At 40.4% G+C, this 27,061-nt stretch overlaps 1 protein-coding gene and 1 pseudogene across 2 annotated transcripts; one reads left to right on the top strand and one right to left on the bottom strand.

Moving 5' to 3' along the window:
* Window positions 1-2,624: 2,624 nt before the first annotated feature.
* On the bottom strand, window positions 2,625-27,035 carry UBA3 (ubiquitin like modifier activating enzyme 3). Of its 2 annotated transcripts, XM_075549905.1 has the most exons (18): window positions 26,937-27,035; window positions 26,727-26,768; window positions 24,662-24,782; window positions 22,370-22,450; window positions 18,272-18,354; window positions 14,556-14,636; window positions 12,009-12,052; window positions 10,827-10,891; window positions 10,219-10,374; window positions 9,323-9,425; window positions 9,067-9,180; window positions 5,979-6,032; window positions 5,098-5,134; window positions 4,932-5,013; window positions 4,508-4,608; window positions 4,324-4,387; window positions 4,186-4,240; window positions 2,625-3,825 (listed from the first exon to the last, which is right to left on the bottom strand). In XM_075549905.1, the coding sequence occupies exons 1-18, from the start codon at window positions 26,954-26,956 to the stop codon at window positions 3,737-3,739; spliced, it is 1,392 nt and encodes a 463-aa protein (XP_075406020.1). In that variant the 5' UTR covers window positions 26,957-27,035; the 3' UTR covers window positions 2,625-3,736. The 2 variants fall into 2 exon arrangements, with proteins under 2 accessions (XP_075406020.1, XP_075406021.1); XM_075549906.1 differs by lacking the exon at window positions 26,727-26,768 and having other exon boundaries at window positions 26,937-26,982.
* Window positions 15,629-16,674, top strand: LOC142448522 (eukaryotic translation initiation factor 2 subunit 1 pseudogene; annotated as a pseudogene).
* Window positions 27,036-27,061: the final 26 nt, after the last annotated feature.

Here is a 27,061-nt window from a genome sequence, read left to right as displayed (position 1 = left end):
ACCACACCACCAGGATTTCACAATCTGGACTAGTACTGAATATCTAAAGTACTTCCAAACAGCTCAGCTAAAACTCTGAGGAAGATGTAGGGCACACGAAGCAGCACCTCAGCCTGTACGCTACAGGGATGGTACATAGGCAAATCTGAAGGGAAAGGCATCACAACTATTGTGAGCATTTGGACTGCAGAGGGCTATGGATGACGGTGGAAGCCCAAAACCAATTTGCAGGATCCACAGAGAGAGAGATCAAGTGTCTGGTGATTTCCCTCTGACCATAGTTGAAGGATGGGGATCTCCTCGCTACCAAAGGACTGGAGAGATGATTATAGTAGATAAGGCCAAGCTAAAATGTAAAGTTGAATTTGATCCTCCTTTCTACCCAGTTCAAAGTGTGTTGTTTAAATATTTTTTAAAGTGAAGGGGGGGAAATAAAGTGAGGAGGAAAACACATGGATTAAGTAAGCCTCAAGGGAATCTCCTCTGAAAGTAGACCAGGGAAGTGAATAGTTTGCTATATAGAGGGCATTGGGAAGTAGATCATGGCAGACGAAGTTCATTTAAAATCTAACACCTTATCAATTCATCTCCCTTTTGACCCATCTTAAAGTTCTAGTGTTTAGTATTTTGTTTTCTTTTCAACTGGGATTTTTCTGTTTTGTCATTGTGGTTACCTCTGTGGACACTTTGTGTTTTGTTTCTGTATGTTTCTCAGTATATGAAATTCAGGATGGGTGAATCTAGAGACAGGATCACTGGGGCTTTTAAGTGGGGTTGGGACAAACAGGGAACTAGTAACAGGGATTACAAGAGAGAAGAAAATGTTACAAAATTGACTGTGGTGATGATTGTGGGATACAGAAGGATTTCTCCCAAGCTGTCTCCCCCAACTATATGCCAAACTGCTTTCCAATGACTACACTTGGAGGTCATCATAAGTAGGTCAGGGGTTATTCCCCCCCCCTGAGAGCTATCAACCATCTAGAGCAAGCAGTCACCACTGTTTATCCCACAACAAACAGGGCCCACTCCCTTCTGATAAGGATAGTAGTCTGTTTCCTTGTAGGAGACCCCAGAGGTCAAACCCGACCAAGGGTGACCAAGGTTAGGTTGCGATCGTGAATGTAGGATCCACCCATCTTGCCATATGTATACCCCCAATCCCTCCCCTTCCTATTGCGTGTACGTCCCTAGACCACCCCCTCATTACTGTTTATTACCTATAGCACAACCCCTTCCTGTGATGTATGTCCTCACCTGTAATTAGGAGGCTTGCATGTCCCCAGAGAATATAAAAAGCCTGAGCTAGCATTAAACTCACTATCTCCATCCACGTGGACCACCAAGCGGGGCTGAGGTGAACATGCTACTATGAATCATGTCTGACTCCATGTATTTCAATACTTCTATCTCTCGTGCTCTCTATAACTTTACTATGATCTTTACTTATTATTGCTATACAATTGCGCCCCCCGGACCAGTAATGATGTGTTAGGGGCTGGTTTCCCAACAAGATAGGAACTGGAAACACAGGGAATCCAGGACAGATGATGCCTTCAGGACCAGTGCTTAGAGTGGTGATACCGAAAGGGTGGGGTGGAAAAGCGGAACCAATTACAAGGATCTACATATAACCTCCTCCCTTGGGGATGGACAACAGAAAAGTAGGTAAAGGGAGATGATGGACAGTGCAAGATGACAAAATAATTTATAAATTATCAAGGGTTCATGAGGGAGGAGGGGGGAGCAGGGAGGGGAAAATGAGCTAATACCAAGGGCTCAAGTAGAAAGCAAACGTTTTGAGAATGATGGCAACAAATCTACAAATGTGCTTGACACAATGGATGAATGGATTGTGATAAGAGTGGAATGAGCCCCCATTAAAATGATAATAAAAAAAATTTAGAGCACATAAGGGTTAGAAGGTATTCCAGAACTCCTAATTGTACTCACTGCCATTGAAGCAATTCTGATTTATAATGATCCTACAGAACAGAATAGAAACTACCCTTTTGGGTCTCCAAGACTATAAATCTTTTTGGGAGTAGAAAGTCTCGTCTTTTTTCCTGCAGAGAGACTGGTGGTTTCGAACTGGTGAACTTCAGGTTGACGTCCCACCACACGTAACCCAGCAGGGCTCCTCTCTTAGTGGCACAGCTCAAAGTACGTGGCCCAAACCTTCTCCAGCTATTGATTCAGCTCTCAACCACACAGACTGTCACCGTCTCAAAAGCGACTTGAGAATTATTATACACTATTACTTGTATTTAAAACAAACCAAAATAAACCTGGCCGCCATCAAGTTGGTTCTGTTCCTAGTGAGCCTACAGGACAGAGCAGAAGTGCCTGTTTGGGTTTCCAAGGCTGTCATCTTTCTAAGAACAGGGCCTCGTCGTTCTCCCACACTAGAACCAATGAGCCTGTATCTGCAGTTCAATGAGGATCCCGCTATGACGACAAATCTGACTTCCACCTGGACTTAAAAGTTCTTCCACTGTCAAAAAATTTAAGCAACTCTGTAACATTTTAAATAAAATATATAATCTATCCTGTATGGTTTCCTAATAAATTTTTAATTAGTTCTTAGTATGGAGCTAGAATGAATAATAAATGAAACCCAGTGATACATAATCAAAAAGTTCTTATATTATAAAAGGTAAAAAAACCCTTATCTTGGTTTAGAACAGAGAGAATAGGCGCTACATGGTCCCACATTAAGATATAAGAACACATTTTGGTTTACTTTGTTTAAACCTTAAGCTTAACTTTGTTTTACACCTTCGTCCTTGGGGGAAGGGGGATTAAGATATCATAATAAAGAAAAATATTACAATTCATTACATTAACAGTAATGTTAGAACAAAGTTAAATTAAATCACTAGATCTTTAGTTTGGAAATCTCTTGTTAAAAGATGTATTCATTCAGGACCAATAAAAATGCTGTGCTTAAAAAAAAGTTATGGTAGCAATTCTGTTACACATTTCAAGATTACTCCTACATTACTATGGAAGTAACGTTATATAATTTCATAAATTTCAGTGAAAAAAGTAGACAATATGATTTTATTAATAAATAATGTGAAAGTATCAGTGATAACTATTTAAACATTAAATTCTTCTTAAACATCTTGGCTTTAATGATGTGCATATTAGCCTCTATGGCGCCACACATAAATACATGAAAATATTCCCATTTCCATGCACAGGTATTTGGCTATAACACCATTTACAAATTATTATGGACAAGATAAACCTTTTCAATAATTTACATTCATGTGGAGAGTCACAAGTAACTAATTATTAAATCACGCAAAAATACTCTGGTGACTATGCTCTAGATGGTTGATAGGTGGATACATTTTTGTTTTTTTAAGTTCATTGTCTTATTGTTGTCGAGGGGTGTGAGTACACAACTGAAAGCTGAAGAATACCTTCTTTGACCACAACCAACAAAATTCACACACAAGAGTGTTCGTCTCTCCTCCGGGAGAAGCAAGTCGCATGCACATCGTCTTTGCAGGCATTTCACAGGTTATTCGAGAAAATGCTTACAGACACCAACCCCAAAATTCTGTCTTCACGGGTAAGTTACAAAGTTGTAAAAAAAGAGGATTCATTGTATATATACTTTAGAAAGTCAGTTCCAGCAACACCAATGCTAAAAGTGAAGTTAAATTTCTGGATAGCCACAAAGTCTATTTCCATGAGTTTACTATTATGTGTACATTTATTTTCCTTAAGAAGTAAAATGAAGTTTGAAGAGTACAGTCTGTGGCGTGGTGACATCAGCAACTGCCAATTCTTGCCCATCAATGAGTCCCAGTTCTAAAAATGGAAAAAGCAAGTAAGTAGCCAAAGCAAAATAATCTAAGCTGAAAGGACAGAGACAGACAGACAGCTAGACACACACACACACGCACACACCCCACAGAGTTTAGTCTTTAATCAAGGTGATATACTTGATTGCTTAGCAATTTTCAAATATTCTAAAAAATGTATTTCTATTATTAATCTCTTTAAATATATAATTAACTGTGATCATAATGAATCACATAATGAATCAATTGCTTTTAGGGTATTTTAAAACCTCTATGAGCAAATCTTCTAGAATGAGCATGTATTTCTTCACTCCTTTGCCCAACCCCAAAGAAGAAAACTAGTGGCAAATACATTTATTTAAAATACCTTTCAATGTCTTAGAGAGATTTGGCCTTGTTCGTTCTTCAATAGAGGTTACTGACTAGAAAACACAATTATTTTAAAGCACATTAAAGTTTAAGCTTTTCATATAATTTCCTTAAAAAAAAAATCAACACCAATCACCTGTAAATAAAGTGTTCTGTTTTTTCCCTCTAATGTGGCTGTAATGGCTGGAGATTTCATTTGCCTAAATATAAGAAAGCAGAAAGGATAATTTGCGGGGGGGAAACTTTTCTCTTGATTTATAAAGTTTAGAAGCCACCCAAATGATTTTTACAGTGTAACGTAACAGCATGCGAACACTTACAGAGAAGCGCTGTTGGTCAGGTAGTCCAGAACCTCCTGCAGTTTGGCCGAAGGGGCGAACGCGATGTTCTGAGGGAGCTGGCTACAAGCTGGGCAGTGTTCCTACATGTGAGAGACACGCGTCATCACGACACAGGCAGCACTGACAACAGCTAGGAACAAAACTGCTTGATAATCATGCACATGTCCGTCGGCGCTTTCTTACGCTTTGAAATTCGTTTTCATAGACCTCTTTTCTCAACTATTTTGGTACCTCGGATTTTATTTTCAGACTATATTATAAAAGACATGTAATAAATACAGTTAAGAAAGTTAGAAAATAAAACCCTAAGAAAGTGGGCTATTGAGTTCAAGTTTCTAACCAGTAATTAACATTTAAAACCAATGTGTGCATGAACAAAATGTTTCATTAACATTCTACTAACCTTTCTCTCTGCTTCAAATGTGTAGGTGTACAGCCCATCCACATCATTGAATACCAAGTAATTGTTAAGGGGAATGTATGCACTGGAAAAAAAACCAATTTCTCTTTATATGATGAAGTCCGCTCAACACGAGAATGCACATAGGTGTCAAAATGAAATGCATTACCTTGTTGCTATCTTAAAAACTTCAGTGGCACACACAGCTAAAGAGGAGAAAACACAGTACTTAAATTCAATGAAAACTCTTACTACTTAAAACTAGCAGTTTAAAATACAGACACATCTCAATTTAGTGAGGTTTTGCTTTACTGCATTTCAAATATGCTTTTTCACCAGTTGAAGGTTTGGGGCGACCCTGTGCTGAACAAGCTGTCCGTGGGAGTCTCACAACAGCACAGTGCCTGCGCCTCCTCCTCCACACTGTAATGCAGACTATGAGTCTACTCTGTGAAATCCGATACAACAGTGTCCTAACTTTAGATGCACTTGGAAACCTAAACAATTCATGGGGCTCATTTTATAGCTATGTTTATTTGACTGCAGGCAGGGGTCTAAAACCAAATCTGCAGAATTTCTGAGGGATGCCTATTAGAACAGATACATTTGAAATCGCTTCAAATAGAACATGTTTACCCACCTTCATGGCTATCTATTTTAAAAGATAGATTAAAATACGTTTACGTTTGTACATATACACATTTAAAAACTGAGGAAGTAACACCTTTTATATTTAACATAATTCCCGTGTTTCTCTTCATCAGATTAGTGAGGCGTTTGCTACACTGGTTCATAGGAAGTTGCTCTAAAGTAACTACTGTGCTAGCACACCAAGTACTGTTATCTACAACCCGATTTAGACAGAGATTCCACAATGTGGGATCGCTTCCCCAACTGCATCACATATCCCACTCTAAAAGATAGCAAATCCCAAGAAGAACTCCAGTGCTCTGACACGCATTAGCTGTAGACCAGCCAAGCTAGTACCATGAGACTGAAATGAAAACAAAAGGGAAAAAATAGCAATGCGTGCTGTACTGTTTGCCTCACCTGCAATAACTGCATTTGTGGAAGCTACTGCAGGAATAATTCGTTTCACCACCCCTGAAACACATTAAAATATGGTCATTCTTTTAAATGCCAGTTTTACATATCTGTTCACATACCACTTGCCACTAAGTGAAAGAAAAGCATCCTAACTCTGCGGGACGGAGTGCGACTGGCCGCGAGGACCCCCGCCGGTCATCCTTACAGAAGCGCACTGCCTCACCTCGCGCCTGGCTGACCCTTTATTCAGATCTGACTTCGTTCAGAGCTACGTGCTATTACCCCAAGGTTCCTATGTTAGCATTGCCTATACAATTATTACATAGTTCCATGATCTGGATTTTTCAAGTTCCAAGTTAGAAAACAAACAAGTTCAACCAGGAATCAATCTTTTCTCACAGTCCCCGTATTTTGCAGCATGTTCAGAATCTTACAAGGCTGTATTCTTAACTGGCACATTGGATGACACAGTACTCTGTGAAGCGTGTGGAAGGCAAAATAATAGTTCCACATAAAACATTTACAAAACAATGAACTGTTCTTTACCATGTTCATTTTACTCTACGACTAAATAGAATATTCAGCATAGTTCTCTGATTCTTTCCCATTTATTCATATGAACATTCTCATAATTGGGGAGTGAAGGATTGATTACTTTCTCTTTAGTCTCTACTTCCCTGAGACCAGAAAAACTAGATGGTTGCTTACCGTGTTTCCCTGGAAAAAAGGCACGGTCTTATATTTATTTTTCCTCAAGAAGACACACTATGGTTATTTCCAGGGATGTCTTATCTTTATTAAGTATGGTACAACAATCTACACTGATTCCAATACAGTTAGTCGTTTTCTTCTGGAACACGGACCACAGTGCTGAGCAAACGGCAGCCACGCCTCTACTTCTTCCCCCTGAGGACACAACACCTGGAGCAGAGTGTCCGCTCCTCACTTCACTGTCTGTCTCCTCTGCACCTCTGCTAGCAGCATGCACAGAACGACCGACAGGGACCTGAGCCGGGAGCCGACCTTATGGATGGGGCTGCCGCACACACCGCTCCCATCCCCTCCGAGATAGCAGCTGTCACGACGGGGCAGATGAGAAGGGCTGCCCGTCTTCGTGACCGCTACACACCGGTTCACTGCAGAGCCACGCCTCTCACTGTGTCTTATTTTCAGAGTATGGCTTATATTGCGCAAATGCTTAGAAATCCTGCTATGGCTTATTTTATGGGTGTGACTTATTTTCCGGGAAACACGGTAGGTGCCACTACAAACCACTCTGAAAGGGATTCCATGGGAAGGCCCGAGGCCCATAAGCATTTCAGGTCTGGAACTGAACTCAGCCAAACATCAGGACAGGTTTGTCTGCAGAATAGCAACTAGGAAGAAACATCTACCACTGGAGATCAAAAGGACAGCATTTCAACACAAAGGGGCAGAACAAGCTAGGAGCAGATGAAGAGGCACAAAAACGGAGGAAACGGGTAAGTGATGCTACTTGGGGACTGGCAATCAACGACATGAGCAAATTGTGTAGGCAGTGTCCGATGGAAAACTAATTTGCTCTGTAAACTTTCCCTTAATCCACAAATTGACATCCATTGCCAATGAGTTGATTCGTACTTTAAATTTTTTTAATTAAAAATTTATATATTAGGGATGAATAAAATCACATTTAAGGGTTTTTTTAAGTACAAAATATTTCGAATTCATAATATGTAAATTATTGCCTTTAGAAGACAAGAACATCGTTGAACAGTTGCCATATTATCTTGGGAGTTTCTGAGGGAGTTCAGGAAGATGTGTTCCCAACCCTTCAGGCAGGCAGCTTGTGAAAACTTCCACAAAAAGGCAGGCAAATATCAATGAAAACGGTTAAAGTTTTCTGACCATATAAGTATGTGTAGACTTGGAAATGGGGAAACGGAAGGATCTACGTCCTAAGACTTAAACTGGAAGCTCTCTGGTAAAGCAGCTAGAGCAGGAAGCACACCATCACACACCACAAGTAACAGAGACACTGCCCAACTAGAGCAGTGCCAACATGTATAACGACGGGCTCCTTCCCGCTAGCCGGAGAAGACCGGAAAGGAGGCTTTGTGTTACACTTAGATCAAGGAAAATAACCACAAGTTCTCGGAGGAGGAACTGTGCGCACTTGACCAGGAAGCAGTGGCTATCACTACACCTGTACGCTTCGAAGAGTGTTCACTGAGACGTGCCTGAGTTTCCTTGAGACCAAAAAAACTAAAGGTCCAAACTACCAAATCTGCAATGGGGAGATGTGGCTCAGCAAATGCATGTGGAGAACGCTTACAGATTCTTTGGTTCAAACTAAACTTGTATCAAAACAATTTTTAAAATTAAAATCCCTGCTGTTCTAAGACTGCATCAGACTACAACCATCAGAAGGCTGTAACCTAAAATAAGACCAACCCTAGCATGCTGCATTCTAGCACAGATGTCTCAGCTGAGAGAAACAGGGCTGACTGGAGTCACCCATAATGGCTCCAGAAACAGACTTGAACCATTCAATGGGACAAAGACTCAAGGTGCTTTGACGGCTATCAGAAGAGACCAGTCCTGGACAAGCGCGTAATGCTTGGCAGTGGCCTACGAGCTGCCTTGTGGAGGCAATGAATTTCACCATCTGGAGGTAAGTAAAATATACAGTTGTTAACATTCATTTTTGAATAATTACATTAAACAGCAATCACTTCATTAATCTATTTCGGTCTTCTCAGCAGGAAGACTCTTGATGAGAGGGGCTGACACGGTGGCTGCGACAGCAGGCTCCAATGTGACACAGGTGAGGCCGAGGCTCGTCTGGTGGTACCCAGGGTCTCTAGGAGGAGGAACTGACTTGAGGGCCTCAACAACAGCAACAAGTAGGACTCGCCTAAGCTCGGTCCCTTTCCTTTAGGGCACCTGCAAACTGGTTTCCCCTGCTACAATGAAAATCTCAAATGCACTGTACAACCTAAAGTTGCTCCTTATCAATTTCCCTCCCAAACCACCCCCAACCCTTTAAAAACAATAATCTGAAGACCTTAAAGATGATTCAAAAAAAAAAAAAGATGATTCACTAACTTACCTTGAGTGAGTCTATATGTAACACCCCTAATATTGTATTGTGATGCTCTCTCTAGAGATTTTTGGAAAATCCACTGAATATGATCAGGATCATCTCCATCCAATGGAATGCCTTCTGTTGAAAATTAAAAGCAAGCAAGAAAAATGAGAAGACCGACATATATTAATGAAATAATTTTGTTTAATGTAATTATTCAAAAATGAACATTAACAAATATATTTTACATAACGCTACATTATGAAATTAAATTTGTTACCTCCAAAAGGCTGCTCCTTAGGCCACTGCAACATCCTTACATACTCAATACAGTGTTCAGGTAGCCTGGGCATTGAAGCAATGGTGCACATGGGAAAAGTAACCTAAAAGCACAGAATGCTTTTCTTTAGTATTCTGAAATTATTTTAAAACCCAGCTTCTAATTTTATCTACTTTCGACAGGTTCTATTTATTCAATTTAGCCTGTCGCTTACATAAGCAAAACATTTTATATCACTGTTAAATTTCCCCATTTGAATTAAATTTCAAGCATATAAGTTTGACCCTTATGAGACCAAGAAAAGGAACCGGCTGAACAGACTCTCAAATGCAAACAGGTGCTTATGCTTACCTAACTTTCAATCTGAAGTTTTAAAAATAAAAAAACACATTGAGTTAAATTACTTGGAATTACAAGTAAATTCCAAATAAATCTACACAAAATTTAAAGTGGGATCTGAAGAGCCTCATCTCTGGGAAGAGCACTTGCACACCTGGTACCATGTATTTCCCTGCGACAAATACAGGGGGAAACCAAAGAAGGTGGACTGTAGCTCCACTCCAACATGGCCCTGCAACTTCCCTGGACAGTGTGTCCCCAATTTTAAAAACGTAAATGAATTACGGAAACAGAAGAGCATTTGAACTAATGATGTTTAGTCCTATAATTCCCCAAATTGAGCAGAATTTCCCATTTTATCTTCTTACTATAACTTTTAAAAATATGGAACTACACATGTGAAGAGACAAAGAAAAACACGTGTGAATGACTGAGAAATCATTTCAGGCAGGCTGATCAAGAACAGTTTAAGCTGACACCTGGGGGATTAATTAATTTAGACTACATAATTCTACCTAATTCTATCCTGATCTTAGATGCAGAGCATTGCTGATTACCTGAGGTGGATAAAGTTCCAACGTGCACTCAATACAAGCAGTCATCCCAGGCAAAATCACTCGGGCATTGCCTTTAAAACCTTCAGTGCCTCCGTCTATCAAAGGGACGATGGAGCTTGGATCTAACACACCATCTTCGTAATTTAGGAGCGATATCTATGAAAACAACAGCAGAGATAAAAGTCATGGGGAGCTACTAATGAGAACAAGAAAGTAGAAAACATTTTAAACTCATGATGGTGATGCTCGCACGCCTTTTTAATGTTTAAACTACTGAATTGGATGATATGTGAACTATGCCAAAAACACTGTGTAAGTCGGAAAAAAAGGACAATAGATCTAAAAAAAGATTTCTAAGGCACATACCATGTGCTTTCAATAATTCCTCAAGTAGATCTTACCTTTGAGTGCTAATGTATCGTAAGAGGACTATGATTTTAGCAACTTTGAGCCTCAACTGAAAACCAGTGACTAGGAATAAATTTAAAATAAACTCTGATTTTAAAAAATATATGACATGCAATTCTTTGATTATGTCACGAGCAGCGTCAACAACTTCAGAGAGAAAATAAGAAAGGACTTCAGAGAACCGCAACCACAGTCTTTACCAGCATGCCATTTATCCATCTTCTGGCAACGATAGAGTCCAGTCCGCAAACAATAATGTGAAATTCTGTGAGAAAAAAGAAACAAAAATCTTTCTAAGTATCCAAAGAAACAAAGTCAACTTCTTTTTCTGCTTTGAAGCAGAAAAGTGACCTGCTTTGTCGCCACAGAATGACTGCTTGAGCTAAACGTAGTTTCCAGCTCAACACGGTCACCTTGGGGTTTAATTATTATTAAATATTTTTAATGGGGGCTCTTACATCTCTTATCACAATCCACACATTCCTCCAGTGTGTCAAGCACATTTGCACATATGCTGCCATTGTCATGTTCAAAGCATTCTCTTCCCACTTGAGCCCGATATCAGCTCTCCAATTCTTTCCCCCCCTTCACCACCCTCCCTCCCAAATCTTTAATAAGTTATAATTATTATTTTCATATCTTACATCGTCCTCTGTCACCCCTCACCCACTTTCCTGTGTTCGTCCCCAGGAGAGGGAGTTATAGGTTGATCCTTGTGATCAAGTACCCCTTTCTCCCCCTCCCCTCCCCTAATCCTCCTGATATCTCTACTCTCATTGTTGGCCCTGGGGGGTTGATCTATCCTGGATTCACTGTATTGTGGAGTCTTGTGTGTAGCAGCATGCATGTTCTGGTCTAATCTGATTTGTAAAGTAGAACTGAGGTCATGATAGTGGGGATGCGGGGGAAGGAAGCACCAAAGAACTAGAGGACAGTTGTGTCTCTCATCAGTGCTATACTGTACCCTGATAGGTTCATTTCTTCCCCTGGGACCCCTCTGTCGGGGGATGTCCAATTGTCTATTGATGGGCATTGGGTCTCCACTCCATGCCACCCCCCAACCCCATTCGCCTTGGGTATGACTTTGTTCTGGGTCTTAGATGCCAGGTTACTGATCCCGTCAACACCTCATGAACACTCAGGCTGGTTGCTTCTTCAAAGCCAACTTTTTATCATAATACCTACACACACACACAGCTCCTGCTGCTTAAGTACTTAGAAAATACTGCTAACTCTAAGAATTAAAACAGTTCAGTCTCTTCTCCATCAGCCAACCAACTTACTGGAAATCAACACTAAAACAGACTAACAGAACAGGAAAAAAAAACAGTTTAACTGAAAAATAGAAAGAATTTAATAGGAATTCCAAACGGGCAACTTACGTCTATAGAAAGTGTCGTTAAAGTCTTGAATCTTATTGAAATGTCTGAGTGTAAGTAAAGGAATTAAGCTGTTGGAGTTTTTAATTTCTAAAATGAATATGTTAATGCCATGAGATACAAAGTATATATGTATTCCTAAAACAAAAAAGTCATTAATATTTAAAGCAATAGGATTACATAATCTAACAAAATGAAAACCTATTTCCAAACAAAACACATTTTCTAATTCACATTTTCTCCCAATCACTTTAGTTTCTCTTACCCTTTATTATAAGAGAAGGCTTCAAAAAGTTCGTGGAAAAATAAAATCAAAAGATAAAGGATTGTGTTAAAGGCATACTAATTACTTTGCTTTGGCTATTTTTTTATAAAGTCATCAAACCAAAAGAAGGGAACCCTGGTGGCACAATGAGTTAAGCACTAGTCTGGTAACCACAAGGGCTGTGTTTCAAACCCGGGAGTGCTTCTCAAAATACAAGGCTCTCTCCTCCCGTGAAGATCTGTCTCAGACGCCTCAGGGACACTTCCACTCGCCCTACAGTGAGATCAGTCGGCATCTGCTCTGTGGCAGGTTTGGGTTGTGTTTGTTGTGATGGCTAATGATGTTAAGCCATTTTGTTGTGCTTTTTGCCATCCTCTTTGGTGCAATGTCTCTTGCATTTTGTAAATTGGCATTACATTTTTTTCCTTTATATATATTATAAAAGAGCATTTGGCCAGATAAGTGATTTACAAATAGTTTGTCCTAGTCTATGGTTTTGCCTTTTAGTGAAAAGACCTACTTTTCACAAGAGAAAAAAAAATTTGGTTTGATGAAGTCCAATTTATTGACTTTTTCTGTTATGAATTCTTCACCGGGTCTTAGGTCTGAAAAAAAATGTGTTATCTTCTAAGTATCATGCTTTACATTTTTCTACTTAAACCTACAATTTACTTGAAATTAATTTTGTGTAAGGTGTGAGTTAGGTCAAGGTTAAGTTTTCCTATTGCCCCAAGACCTCTTGAAGACTGTCTTTCCTCCACTGACTTGCTTTCTGCACCTGTGTCGAAGTAACCGGCCATCCTTGCAGAAGGGGCTATTGTTGGGTTCTGCTGATTGTGTCTTACCCTCTGCCAATACCAGTCTTGACCACTGTAACTTATCATCAATCTTGAAATTGGGCAGAATGATCTCTCCTACTCTCGTATTCTTTTTCAGAATTTCTCTTGAGTCCTTTGCCTTTCCATATAAAGTTCAGAATCTTGTTTAGAACTATAAAACCCCTTGTTGAGTTTTAATAGAAATTGTATAAAAACTGAATACCAATATAAGAAGGGACATCATTGAAGCGTTCTAATCCATAAACACTATTGCTTCTTTTTAAAAGCTCAGTATTGGTAGTTTTTAGGCTGATAGGTTTACATGTACGGATTTCAAGGTCTGTACTTCTGTAACGGTTAGTTCAGTACCCGTAAGCTCGGATTAGACATAGAAATACAGTGGATTTTTGTTGTCTTGTATCCTGTGGCTTTGCTGAACTCACTTATTTTTCTAAGAGTTTATGTAGTTTCTCTGACGTTTTTAACAGAGAAATATTATCTGCTAGATTTCAATGGCTATGAAAAAGCTCCCCAGATCTAAATGGATGTGAATACTCTTTTTTAAGAGCATTTTTTCTTATGTAAAAAGAAGCTTAACTCTTAAAAAAAAAAAAAAAAGCTCTTTACTGTTACATTTCAATGACACAATGATGACCTATCCTGTCTGCTGCTGACGGGACATGAAGCTCTCCTGGACGCAGCCTGGGAACCCAGTTTAGTAGAGGAAAAAAAGCGATTCTGAAATTAAGAGCAAAAATTTAAAATAAAAGTTGACAGCAATATAGGCCACATAACTAAATTTTAAAATAAAGGCAAGAAACTATCTATATAAGCATAAAGAGGATATAAAGTAAAACATGATTAGAAGTAAGCTCAGTAATAAGATTACTCACTGCTGATTTTGAAAAATTTCTCTGTATTTTCAATGAAGTATGTGTGGTAGTTACAAACTCTGATGTCAACTTGAGACTATTAAGAGTGAAGGGGTAGAGTCTTTAGCCTGTCAAACAGGTCACAGTCTGATGACCTCATTGGAGGAAGGAGATAAACAGCTCACTGGAGACCAGATACACTCTCTGCTTCATCTTCCTGCTGACAAGACACATAGAGCTACTTGGAGACCCATGCTTCCACCCCCACTGGACGCATAAGACTTTCCACTCACTAGCCTGTGAACCTCCTGCATTTGGTGTTGTTGCATGTGTTGCGTGAGTCTGAAGAGGAAATTATAGACTGCTATCAGGCACATGGGCTAATATCGGACTTAGGGGCTTGATCTGAACTGGCCCCTTAAAGTTCTCTCTTACACACATAGGAGTGTTTCTAGATTTGTTTCTCTAATCAAACCGGACTAACACAGCATGTATTCTGTGGGAAAACAATTAAGAAAGTTTTTTTTGTCAAACATGAAAAACAGAGAAAGGATGAAAATTAAGTGTTTTTTTTTTTTTTCTATCCAAAGGATACGGAACTACATTGCAATTAGGAACTCTGTCATTTAGAAATTCAGCAGCAACTTCAGCCTTTGGTCTTCCAACATCTTTGGGCCTACAAGAAAAGTTATATTCAAATTAGCATTCATTCACATTACAGTTCTAAAGGATCTACATCATGTACTTTCAAGCAACAAACAAATCCAAGAAATATTTTTATCTAAGGATTTTTATAATGGGAAATACATTTTGATGAACAATTATTCTGTACACCCTTGCTGGTGTTCAAAACTAACAGTATCAACACGATCAAATCTGATTAAATATTTTGAAGTGAAAATATGAAGTGTTTCTCAGCTAACTCCCACTGTGGCATATCCCAGAGTAGAAATTTACCTCACTTCATAAAGATCTTTTGGATTCTTTATATAGACATACACTGTACCTATTATTCTCACTGAACCTCAACACATCAGCCATGCAGGTCTTAGCTGAAATAGACTTGATAAGGTTTATTCCAATCAAACAAATTTCACTTTCCCCCATTCATACAGTGCGTGCTAATTCGGTACTAAAATCTGTGTCCCTTGAGAAGCACTAGCAACCGTGTTTATCAAGAAAGAGTAATTCCAAAAGCATTATCTAAAATTGTAATTGCTACCGGAGTTTGAAAAGGCTAAAAATAGAAGGCCTGGAAAGGGCACTCCTAGATACTACCCACAGCGGAGAAAGAGCATGAATTCCTCCTCTGTGCCTGTTGGTGCGTTCTTCCCGACGACGATCCTGATCCTCCTCCTCCTCTCGCTGTCACAGCAATTTCACAAGGCCTATCAGGTGCCCTCCCTGCTTCTTACCACCTACCTTTGTTGTGCACGTAGCTACCTTCCCACGGGGCCTATGAGCACTTGCAACAAAGTTGCTCTTACTATTAAAAGGGAAAGAGTAGATTTCCAAATCGTTTGAAATGTTACATTGTACATCCTCTCACATTCGACCCCCTACTACTGGGTTCGGCTGCAGCTGCTGGATGAGAGACTTGGGATCTTTTGTTTGGATCAAAACGCTAGACTTGAGACCCTAGAGTGGGACTGAAACAGGTAAGCCAGGATGCCGAGTGTAAACTGTAGATTTTATCAGCACACGTGCCTGAGGTGGAGGATATGGTGATGGTGATGGTGATGGTGATGGTGAAGGTGAAGGTGAAGGTGAAGGTGAAGGTGAAGGTGAGATCCACCGCTGCAATGGGGCCCATGTCAGCTTGCTGGAGTACGACAATATTGAAGGCATGATTCTTCTGACGGAGCTGTCCAGAAGGCGGATCTGTCTATAAACAAACTCATCTGAATTGGCAGGAATGAATGTGTGGTGGTCATTCGAGTGGGCAGAGAAAGGACACTGGATTCGTGAAAAAGAAAAGTTTCTCCAGAGGAAGCAATCAAATGTGAAGACAAATTCACCAAATCCAAACTGTTCACCGCATCCTTCGTCAGGTGACTGAGGTGCTGGAATACACCAAGGACGAACAGCTGGAGAACCTGTGCCAGAGGCCCGCCTGGGTATTTGATGCCAAGTTCAGGAGACCCGGAAACGGTGCCTGTGAGGCATGTCCGCACGCAGTCTCAGACCAGCTGTTTCGGACACTTTAGCTCTGAATGAAAATGAACGGCGAGAACTCATTGACAACAGTAATGGGCGCTGACTCCACAGGCTGCCACAATCCGCGCAGACATTGTAGGGGCTTGTGACGGGTCTGAAGGCACTGATGCTGTATCAGCAGCCCTGGGAGCAGGCTTCAACTGCCCCACGGATTCATCTAATAGCTCCTCCTCGGTATGTGATGGCGACAAGCACCTTGGAGAGAGCAGAAGGCCTCTGTCCTCAGCCAAGACGTGGCTGTGATCGAAAAACAGAGGGGGGTCTTCTACCTTCAGATGGTGCCCAAAGTGGTCACCGATGCAGACGAGACTGAGCTTACCAGGCAGCACAGGAGACTTGAGCAAGAAAATGCAGAAGCGTTTGAGGATGACGATGCTGAAGAAATGGAAGCCCCAGCTGAAGAGTCACTGTGGGAACCGAGTCCAACTTCAGGACCACCAAGCAGCCCTGCCTGGCGGGGCTGTGCAAGCCCTAGAGTTCAAGTTCGCCAGTACTGAAAACTTCAGGGCCGACTATTTTAGTTCCAAGTATTTAAATGCTCTAACAAACCAGGGCGTGAAGCGCCCTCCTAAGTGTCGGCTGGTGTCTCACAGTGTGCTTTTTATAAAGGAGCAGCCTAATCCTAATGTCAGGAGAGGCGCGATCCTTGGGCCAAGAACAGTCCTGACATTGGGCCTGACATCCCCAGACAGGCCCCTCTGTGGCTCAGCCTCCCTGAGCCTGACTGCGGCTCCCACAGCACAGTCTCAATCTCTCTACAAAATGTAGTCAAGCAAACATTAAGTACATTTCTGGAATATTAAACACACAAACAGCTAATTTACTAACCTGATACCAGGCAATCAGAGATTATTCCACTTAAAATTGTAATCTGAACAAAATGCCCTTCCCCACCTAATCCTTATGGTACAACTTGGCCAAATTACTTAATCTTAGAAACCTGCTCATAAAGGTTGTTTTGAAGATAAAAGGATAACTAGATTTAAAATACACATGATGGGCTTAAAAAGTACCTTTACCTATTGTTATTATAATCTCCCCTACCGTAGTCACAAACCCAGCTCAGTTAAAGGGCACAGTGCCTATCCATTGCTAATTAACACAGTGGTGTCTTCTATGGTGTATTCATGCACTACAATCTGTCAAACTGGAAAGGGCTCACGAACTTTTTTATAAAGAAGGGAAATAGCAAGATTTAATAAAGTAAACAACTTGAACAAGGAGTTCACATTGCACTTACAATTCTTCCTTAACTTGATTGAATTTAACCCATCCTGACGATCTTCGACAAAGTCATTTATCTAATAATTTAGTGCTACTTTTTCCTTTCAGCCAGGCAAACTTCATCGCACATAGCTAAGGCACTTGGAGAGCCAGGCAAACTCATCGCACATAGCTAAGGCACTTGGAGTACTTCTGTCCATATCCGACTTAAGAGAAAAAGGTCCACCTCTCTCCAGAGCTACATCTACAGGCCCTGACTGACTAAAATACACCCCAACCTACACTGAAATTCTCTCGCGAGTCTCTCCTTTGATCCACAGTTATAATTTATTTGTAATTTTTGAAGTCTTTCTACCAGATTAGTCCTTGATGGTAACTGAATTTCACATTTCTAAGGTAATTAGCCCTGTTTGTTCCATGTCAATTGGTCTAGGTTCTTCCCCCTTCTATGAAAAGTCCAAGCTCTGCTGAACTTCTTTCCCCACAGTCATCACTGAAATCTTGTTTCCCAAAAGTGCACTGGGCACTCAGGGCCTGGGGCCTGCTCTCCCGCTCGGGCTCTCCTCTGCGACCACGTGCCCACCTGGTAACTCCTAGCAGCCATCACCAAGAGGCTATTCTGAACTCACATAATCTTTGGGGTAGATTTCATTCAAAGACAAAAACATAGTTGCTTACAAAACTACTACTTTCATCAGAAGGCCCCAAATTTAACCTAAGATGGAGAAGGGAACAGAATGTTTCATTTTTGTCTTCCAGGAAAAATAGTATTATCTTCTCGGTTATATTTTAAAAATTAGTCAACTGCGAAATATTTATTACATTCAACTCATTATCAGAATTAAAATAAACTAAAATATTAACACTTACCTAAACAAAAACTGCCTATTTAGATTGGAAACATCTATAGTGTCCATGTCTACAACATGAATCTGTCTAAAACCAGACAATGCCTGTGGAGATAAAAATCATCTTGTTAAAGAGAAACTTCCTTATCCTTGAATATTTAAAAGTTTTGTTTTCACGGTAGTGCTAAAATTATAAACCCTCAGTAACAAAAATCTGCGTAATTTTAGTCAATGGCTAAAAATAATCTGTAAGGCATATAAAATTCACGGTTCTTACAAGTTTTTTTAATGTACAAATACTCATTTTAACTAATCTAAAACCCAAAATTTCTATAAACTTGTTTTATAATTCCATAAACACATTTGTAACATTAGTTGTTTCACTGATAAATTTTTCTTATTTTTTTGTTAACTGAGCTTGTATTTTTCAAAACATTATTAAACAGCAATTCTTACAAACTTTACCTTAGTTTATGTAACATGTCTATAAGGCAACGGTTCTTAACCTGTGGGTCACGACCCTTTTGGGGGATCAAACGACCCTTTCACAGGGGTTGCAGTAACAAAATGAGAGTTAGGAAGTAGCAATGAAAATAATTTTATGGTTGGGGGTCACCGCCACATGAGGAACTGTATTAAAGGGTCGTGGCATTAGGAGGGTTGAGAACCACTGCTATAAGGTCTGAAACGGTGATTCTTTATCACCCACGGACCAACTCCTCACTTAGTGTCTTATTACCTGACATCTCACATTTACAATAGTAAAATTGCTACCCTCCAACTGTTTTGCACATTAACAACATATGTCTGGCAGTAGCATATGCCAAGAGTAACACCAGATGCAAGGTGAGGCTAACACTGGCTGTGATGGTGCAGGTTACTGGCTGTGATGGTGCAGGGTTGGCCCGTGATTCTCAATGGTTTGGCAGGTATGTGATAATAAAATCTGGCAGTTACACACTGATGCAGTAATTCATTTTGTGAACCGATGAGATCATCCCCATTTTCACATAATGACCCATCTTTTGGAAACCTAGCTTGACTGATTAAGAGTGGGTGTACCTATAAACCTAGATACACATATGTACACTGCACATGTCAAAGAAATGCCTCAAAAGCAATCAATGAAAACCGCTAGTGAAATGCAATAAACTGCTGCGTTTCAGCGGCAAAGCCAAGCATCCCAACAGTATGAACTACTGCTAAAATTTACCATCCAAATGCAAGCAACTATTTAGACTACAATTAAGTCTGAATAATTTTGATTTTCTGGTCTTTGGACGGATTATTTCAGTTAATCCCATTAATGATCAAATCAAATCACTTATCAATAATCTCTCCCATTTTCCTGGCCCCCATTACAACAAGATCCTCACTGTTTTCCTGCGCTTACCATATATACTCGTGTATAAGCCGAGCTTGTCAGCACATTTTTAATGCAGTTTTTGTGGTTAAATTAGGTGCCGCGACTGATATTCGGGTCAGCTTATACTCGAGTACATACAGTACTTCAAACTAACTTTCACCTCATTACTCCACAACTACACTTTCCAAAGTCCCCAATGATAATGACCTTCCTCCTCAATCTAATGACCAATTCTAGGTCTATCTGGCAGGTGGATCACTTGCAACTCAATGAAACACTTTTTCTCCACTTGATTATCACATTGGTGAGAATTTTAACACTTTCATTTTTATTGGTTCCTAATTCACCACTCAAGAGTTTTCCTATTTTACTGGCCAAAAAATTGAAGTGCTCTTAGTTTTCTATTCTTACGGGCTAAAACATAGAGCACCATCTAACAGATCCAGAACAGTTTCTAAGACCAGGTACCTGAACATCTTCCCTCACCACCAAACCTGTTCTTTCCCCACAGCCTTCCTCAGTTCTGTGAATAATTCCATCCCACCAATTCTCCTGGGAAAGTATCTTGTTGGGCCATCCTTGATTCCAACCTAATATATCCCATAATCAATCTATTAGCAAATCCTTGATTCCAACCTAATATATCCCATAATCAATCTATTTGACTCCAAATTCAAAATATATTCATAATCTGCCCATTTCTCACCTCTGCCAATGCTGCCGTCCTATTTCAAGTCACTACCGCGTCTCCTGCCTGGATGACTACAACAGCCTTCCAACTGGTTTCTCTGCTCCCTCCGCTGACCTCCTCTGAATCACATCACAGATGAAAAGCCATATTCTGTCACTCATCTGCTTAAATCAGTCCAATGACTTCCTGACTCAGCTGTGACTACAGTAGCCCCCAGAGTTCTTTGTGGCCAACTCCAGTACATCCCTCCATCCCCATTCCCCATTATTTCTTTGACATCCTTGCCAAAAACCGTGCCCCATGCCCACTTCTGGTCTATCTGCACTGCTCTCCATGCTGTCCTCAACTATCAGGCATGCGCCTGCTTCACGGTGTCTGCACCTGCTCTCCCCTCTCCTGAGATGGTTCTTCCTCCACATTCCTGGAAAGTGCACTTACTTCTTTACTCATGTTATCACCTTTGGGGCAGGTCTTTTCTTTTCCTGGCAGGGTACCTATCTTCCCTGCTCTCTTTCTCCACAGCATTTACCATCTGACATACTGTATACCGTATATACTCGATTATAAAGCCGACTCGAGTATCAGCCAAGGCACTTAATTTTACCACAAAAACTGCACTAAACATGTGCTGGAAACCTTGACTTATACTCGAGTACATACAGTAGTTTGTGTGGCTTTCTTGTTCAGTGCAGCATCTCTAGCATTGAAAATGGTGCCTAGCATATGAGAGGGGAGGGAAGAGGATTGGTTCAATCCACATTCATGTTGCATCTTGTTCGTGAGCAAATTAGAAAGTGGTAAAATCAAAAGTCCTTAGTTTCCTTTTTGTGTAAGAAGCTATTAAAACAAAGACACTCAGAAAACTGCTTGGTGACTACAGTAATTTCCAGATCGAATGCTCAATCATTTTACACTTAAAGTTAGTGCAGATCACATTTGCAAAGAGCAGCTTCAAAGCAGAAAAGGCAAACCTTAGGCAATGTGTACACACAGTCCTAGGAGGAACACTGTCCGTCCTCCGCAACCCCTCTCCCTCTAGGTTGCTCCAGTTCCTAAGTGTCAGTGTATTTATGCCAGGCCAGACACTGCCATTTGGCCGCCCCTATCAGAGAACATCATACACACACCACTTGTTTCTCCCAGTGAAACTTCAACTCCCTGAGGGCAGTAACTATCATGACCTCCAATCTTCAAGGAACACAGGATTATACCTGGTGAAGCTCGCTGACGTTTTTGCAGTTTCACTGGGAGTAGTCTTCAGGCACCCTACCAAAATTAGTCATGTTGCCCCGTGAGCAACTTTTAGGTCCAGGCATACAAATACAGTCAATTATTTTCCATACCTATTTTGTGGTATTAAAAAATCACGGACACCAATGAAGTACAAATTATAGATTTTGAAAATATTTCTAAATATGGAATCAGTGTCACTAAATCATACCCTCTAATTACATGACACTCATTAGATACAAATTCAGAAGGGAATAGGAAGTGGGGGGGCACTAGGTCACCCAAATTTAGGGGGATCACTACCATATCATCGTCAATAATTATTCATACTATATCATGTAACTAGATGGTTGTGTAATCCAATAAAAAGCAATTTGACTAAGAATTTTAAAAATTGGGCAAATCACTTAACAGCTCTGCAGGAACTTCTCTGTATAAAATGGGGCCAGGGCCTACCTACCTACCTACCTACGTACCTACCTTATTTTGAGAGATAACACAAGTACTAAATTTTCTAAAAATACATGTTAAAATATGAATCACTCATTTTCTTATTTCCTTTGCTAAATCTAATGAGCACATTGTAAGAAACACAACATTTGCTTGGTAAAAAAGAGAGGCAAATGAAAACAACAAATTCTATCAATAACATTACAGTCGAGATATTGAGAGTTTAGAAAGCCCCAAAAGTTACATCATTTTAATTATTTTCTGGAATTTTACCTGTTTAAGAGAAAAGGTTAACAATTAATCACAATAAAGAAATTTCTGAATACTACACAAGGTTTCATTAACAAAAAGAAATATAAATACATTATATATATATATATTACCAGGTTTTTCAGGAGCTCACATCCTAAGCCGCCAGCTCCAATGACTAGAACTTTACATGTGTCTAACAAAAACTGAAGAGACTGAAAAGAATGAAAAAGCATATTAAAACCTGGGAAATAAAAATCATGAATACCATCAATAAGGCAACAGGCATAAAATAGTTCCCAATGTGTCTGTGAAAAATGCAATTGATAAAAACATAACTGCATATGTAATAAATAAAATATTTAAATTTGCAAACCAGGAAGTCCAGAAGTTCTAAAATCCTAGTGATTTAAGTTTAAATTTTAACATTTCAGCTGACTTTAATTATATTAAATGCAAAAGTTACTTCTCTAGCAAGAAAAACAGTTTCAAATGTAAGAGTTCCCTTCCCTTTTTTATTTTTGAAAGAGGTTGAAAATGATTAAATTCTGTTTTTTAACTGATTTCCTAAAAGTAGAAACATTTAAACAAACAAAAGGAAACATTTCAAAACCTTAAAAGAAATCACATATTGCACAAGATGTTTACAAGTTTTTTAAAAGGTAAAAACAATAAAAGCTGCTTTGGAATACACTGTTTAAGTGTATTCACTGTGTAAGTTTACAGTGAAACTTATAAAGCAGGAGGTGACAAGAATAAGAGGAAAGAAATTAAACTCTTAGGAAAAATACTTCTTAGTCACAATTAAACACTTTGGGAAGAAAGTCACTGGGCCTGAGTGCTAATGACCAGTCTCTGGGGGGTACTTAGGTCAATGGCACAAAACAAGTCACAAAGAAAGTGTTGTACTTTGGGGAGTAGAAACTAGGATCTTAAAGTTTGTGAGCAGCTCTGAAGGGAAGGAGTGGTCTCTCCCAGTCCAGAGAAAAGAGGGAAGAAAATCAAGGTAATGGAAACAATCTGTCCAAAGGACTAATGGATCAGGTGACCTTCAGCCTCCATGGCCCTTGATCAGAACTAGAGGATATTCAAGCAACTGCTCTGAAAGGGATCTCATTAGAAGGTCCTGAATAGAGTGATCAAAAAAACATGGAACAAAACTCAAAATCATTTTAAAAAGACAAGGTTTACTAGTGTGACAGAGATTAGCGGAACCCCAGAGACTGTGAGCCCTAGTCACACGTCAGACTCCAGCACTCAACTTATCCTGGTGTCTCAATTCTCAGCCAAACAATAGACAGGTCTATAAAGTAAACAGTAACACTAAGGAGGTATCAATCATTCAAAATCCAAAGAGCAACATCTGCCCAAAGGCAAAGCTTAGAAAATAGGAAGGATTAAAAAAGAAAGGGGAAAAGAGAACAAAAGAAGAAAAAGTCAATAAACTGAAAGGAATGGAAGCAGGAGGCGCAGAATAGAAGTGGGTGAAGCCCCATTGTGGGATTGCAATCAATGACACACACATGAATTGCTGAATGGTAAACAGTTTGCTCTGTAAGCCTTCACCCAATTCACAAAAATTCAAAATATAACAACAACAAAACTCTTAGGGAAACTGCCTACCAACTGAAGCATAACTTGAAACAATCACCTAACAGAAGTTGCTAACTTAAATTATCAGGCAAAAATATTTTCAGAGGTATAAGAAAATATGACGGATTATTTAAAGAATGGTAAAATCGCTACCGAATACAAAGTAAAAGAATTAAAGGAGAGAAAAAGTATGCAGATGAGACACTGATTCAAACCTAAGAGTTTGCACTGTAACTATGAACAATAACACAATATTATATAAAGTATGTCTCTTTATAAACACAAAGTTCTTCACGATATACTATAATAGAAAATACTCTTATAAAGTAGAATTTTTATTTTTTAAATGTATTTAAAATTTTTTAATGTATTTAACTGAGAGCCTGCTTAGATACTATCAATCCAAGATACTATGCGCTTATTATTCACATAATTTTACCATGCGGTTAACTCCCAATGTTAGATGCTCATTCCCACTAAATTTCTAAATATAAGTATATCTATATTCCTGTTGAAATTAATCTCTCACAGTAAGATTAACAAAAGGGGAGTAGTTCAGCAGATATTTAAACTGAATTTTTTAAATGAAGTACCACTTAAATTTTAAATTAGGATTAACTTTCTAATTACATGAGAAATGTGAGAAGACTCAATTAGTCAATCAAACAAAATTAGTTGCACATATTGAATTTAGTATCTCAAAGAATCTTAATTTCTCAAAACAACTGTATTAGTATTTTTTATTTTAAGAAGAGCAAATGTAAAAGGAAGCATTTTATCATTTCTGAAACATCAGACTATTAGAGGAGTTATTTAAAAGAAACGTTTCTCACTTCATTGCTTGGTTCGAAATCGGGGTGTGTGAAGGGTCCAGATCGCTCGAGGAACTTCTTTACATGGTTCCAGCGACCTTCCCAGTCTCCAGTGTCCCCACACCCACCATCAACAGCCATTCTGCACAGAACACAGTAAATTCAGCTGCAAACATCAGTAGGAACCAGCCACACCCACAGTTATGACGGTTTCCCCAAAAGAAAAGGTAACCACACCAGACCTGCTCAAATAAAAAGCAAATATTCAATATGGTTATGTTTCTGCTTTCATTTACAGTTAAGAATCACACATTTCTGTTGTACTTCATGTTCGATGAGCTACATCAGTCTACCTGTCTCTGGGTTCTTGAACCAGGCCAAGATCAAACTCTGGGGCAGTGACTGATTAGTGAGAAATAGCTTCCCCATCTTTGGTGCTGACTAAAGACCCTGCAAACTTTCCTAACCCGTTGTTCAACAAGCTTTAGTCCCCAAGGCAGTTGCAAGAGGAAATACACACTACACTTTCTAAATTGAGATGTTTATATGTGTATTAGATGTAATACGTCTCATGTGCTCTTTCCAAGTTTGAAAGATCCAATTTAAAGATTATGTGTGATGTGAGGAATTTTCACACAATTTCCTCAGAAAGATATAAAAGTCGATTTTCAATGAGGAATTTCTTAATCCTGTGAAGTCTTTTTTTTTAAATATCACGAAACAACTCTTCTCTCTTCCCCAAGCCCCCCACCCCCCACCATTTTAGGTTATAATTACCAGGCTTCCTCATCTAGAAACCTTTTAGTACCTATAACGAAGGAGGGCCTTCTCTAACAAAATACGTAAGCTTTCTCACTCCGTGAAATATGGTTTTGATTTATACATTTCAGATATTCTATAGCCCTACAGTTTTCACCTTCAAATATATTAATATCTTTGCATGTTCTGTTCAAAAATAGAGAAACCAGGAAGTATTGGCCAACGATAAGGACGCTGGGCTTTGCTATCACAGCTGGGATTGGTGCCATAATAATAGCACTGCGACCTTGAACATTCTTTACATCCATAAGCCTCCTGAGCAGATTGATTGCAGCGGCTTAAAGCCATTGAGGACTGCTCTAGTCCACAAAAATAGACGACTCGATCTTTTCAGAATAAAGGTGCCCCGGGGGTGTCCTAACCCGTACTGGGCTGCTATAGTCAGCAAGCAGTTCAAAACAAGCCGCTGAAACTGTCTACCGCAGTCCCCAGTCCTTTCCGCGTTACAGGGGCATTTCTACTCTGTCTTCGTTGCAATCCCCTTGCTAGGAGTCGACTCCATGCAGTGGGTCTAGTTTGAGTGAAATCGTTGCACGAATGCTGTGTATATACTACTCGGTACTAGTAAGCACTCAAATGTATGGGTTATTTCGGCAAAGTTAAAGGTGGCAGAGGATGAGCACTTAAGCTTGTCTTTCCAGGCCTCTTTCTGAGGGAGCCGTCTAAAAACTGTACTGGGAATTGGTACAGAAATTTACCAGCTCGCTACACCTATTGCCCTGGTAGGGAGGGGGAATTCAGCGGCTGCAGTAAGGTTGAAAAACACTTTATTTAAATCTGTTGCACCTTGCACAAAGCTCAGCATTAGATAGACAGCAGGGCGGGTAGTAAAAGAGGGAGAGTTAAGGTCACACCCTCCTTTAGGTGCCAACGATGGTTTTGCAACCCCTGCCGAAGCGTTTGATGCTCTCACTGATAGGTGCTCACCCAAAGTCTGAGATTGAGAAGCCCCCCTCGCCCCCAACAAATTCGTGCCTAGCTGGCATGTGTTGACATTGGGACCCTGTTCTACAGGGTCGTGGATAGGACCCTTTGAGGGGGCTCAGAGGGGCCCCCTGCAGGGCCTGCTGCATAGAGCGGGCGCGGCCCGCCGGCCCCGGCCGGGGCACGGAGTCGGGGGTCGGGGACAGAGGCTGCGCGGTCTGCGTCCCGGGTGCCCCCCGCCCAGACCCCCCCGGACCCGCTGCGGCTGGTCTCCTAGGCCTGGGACGGGGGGGGAGGAGGCGAGGGTCCCCGAAGAGGACCCCGGCCTCCCGGCAGCACTAACTTCTCAGCCAGCAGCTCCTCTATTCGCCTTCTTTTCTTCTCCCTAAAAGAAAGAGAGAATAAAAGAAGGGTCAGCATCACGCTACACGCTAGGCGCCGCGCGGGGGGCAGGGGCAAGGGGAGGGGACCCCGGGTGGCGGGAGCGGCCGCCCCCCGCCGAGCTCGCTCACCGCCCTGCCCGGCCCGGGACTGCACAAACCCCGGTACTTACGGGTCCTCGCCATCCGCCATATTGGTTTCCGCCTCTTCCCAGAATCCCTCGCGGTGGGCGGGGCCGCCGGCAGGGAGGCGTGGTCGTCGGCCCCTGGGCGACTGGAAGTGTTTTGGGGTAACTTT

Source organism: Tenrec ecaudatus, chromosome 5 (genome assembly GCF_050624435.1).
Source record: "Tenrec ecaudatus isolate mTenEca1 chromosome 5, mTenEca1.hap1, whole genome shotgun sequence".
In the NCBI taxonomy this organism is placed as follows: domain Eukaryota; kingdom Metazoa; phylum Chordata; class Mammalia; order Afrosoricida; family Tenrecidae; genus Tenrec; species Tenrec ecaudatus.
Note: the sequence above shows the minus strand (reverse complement) of the source record. Positions and strands in the feature narration are given on the sequence as shown.

Excerpts from the sequence above, each read along its gene's own strand:
- UBA3 (XM_075549905.1), bottom strand. The coding sequence starts at position 26,956 with ATGGCGGATGGCGAGGACCC. Across the intron at positions 10,375-10,826 it reads GATGGATAAATGGCATGCTG|ATATCGCTCCTAAATTACGA; the intron begins GTAAAGACTGTG and ends TTGTTTTCATAG. Across the intron at positions 6,033-9,066 it reads TACATATAGACTCACTCAAG|GGGTGGTGAAACGAATTATT; the intron begins GTAAGTTAGTGA and ends AATGTGTTTCAG.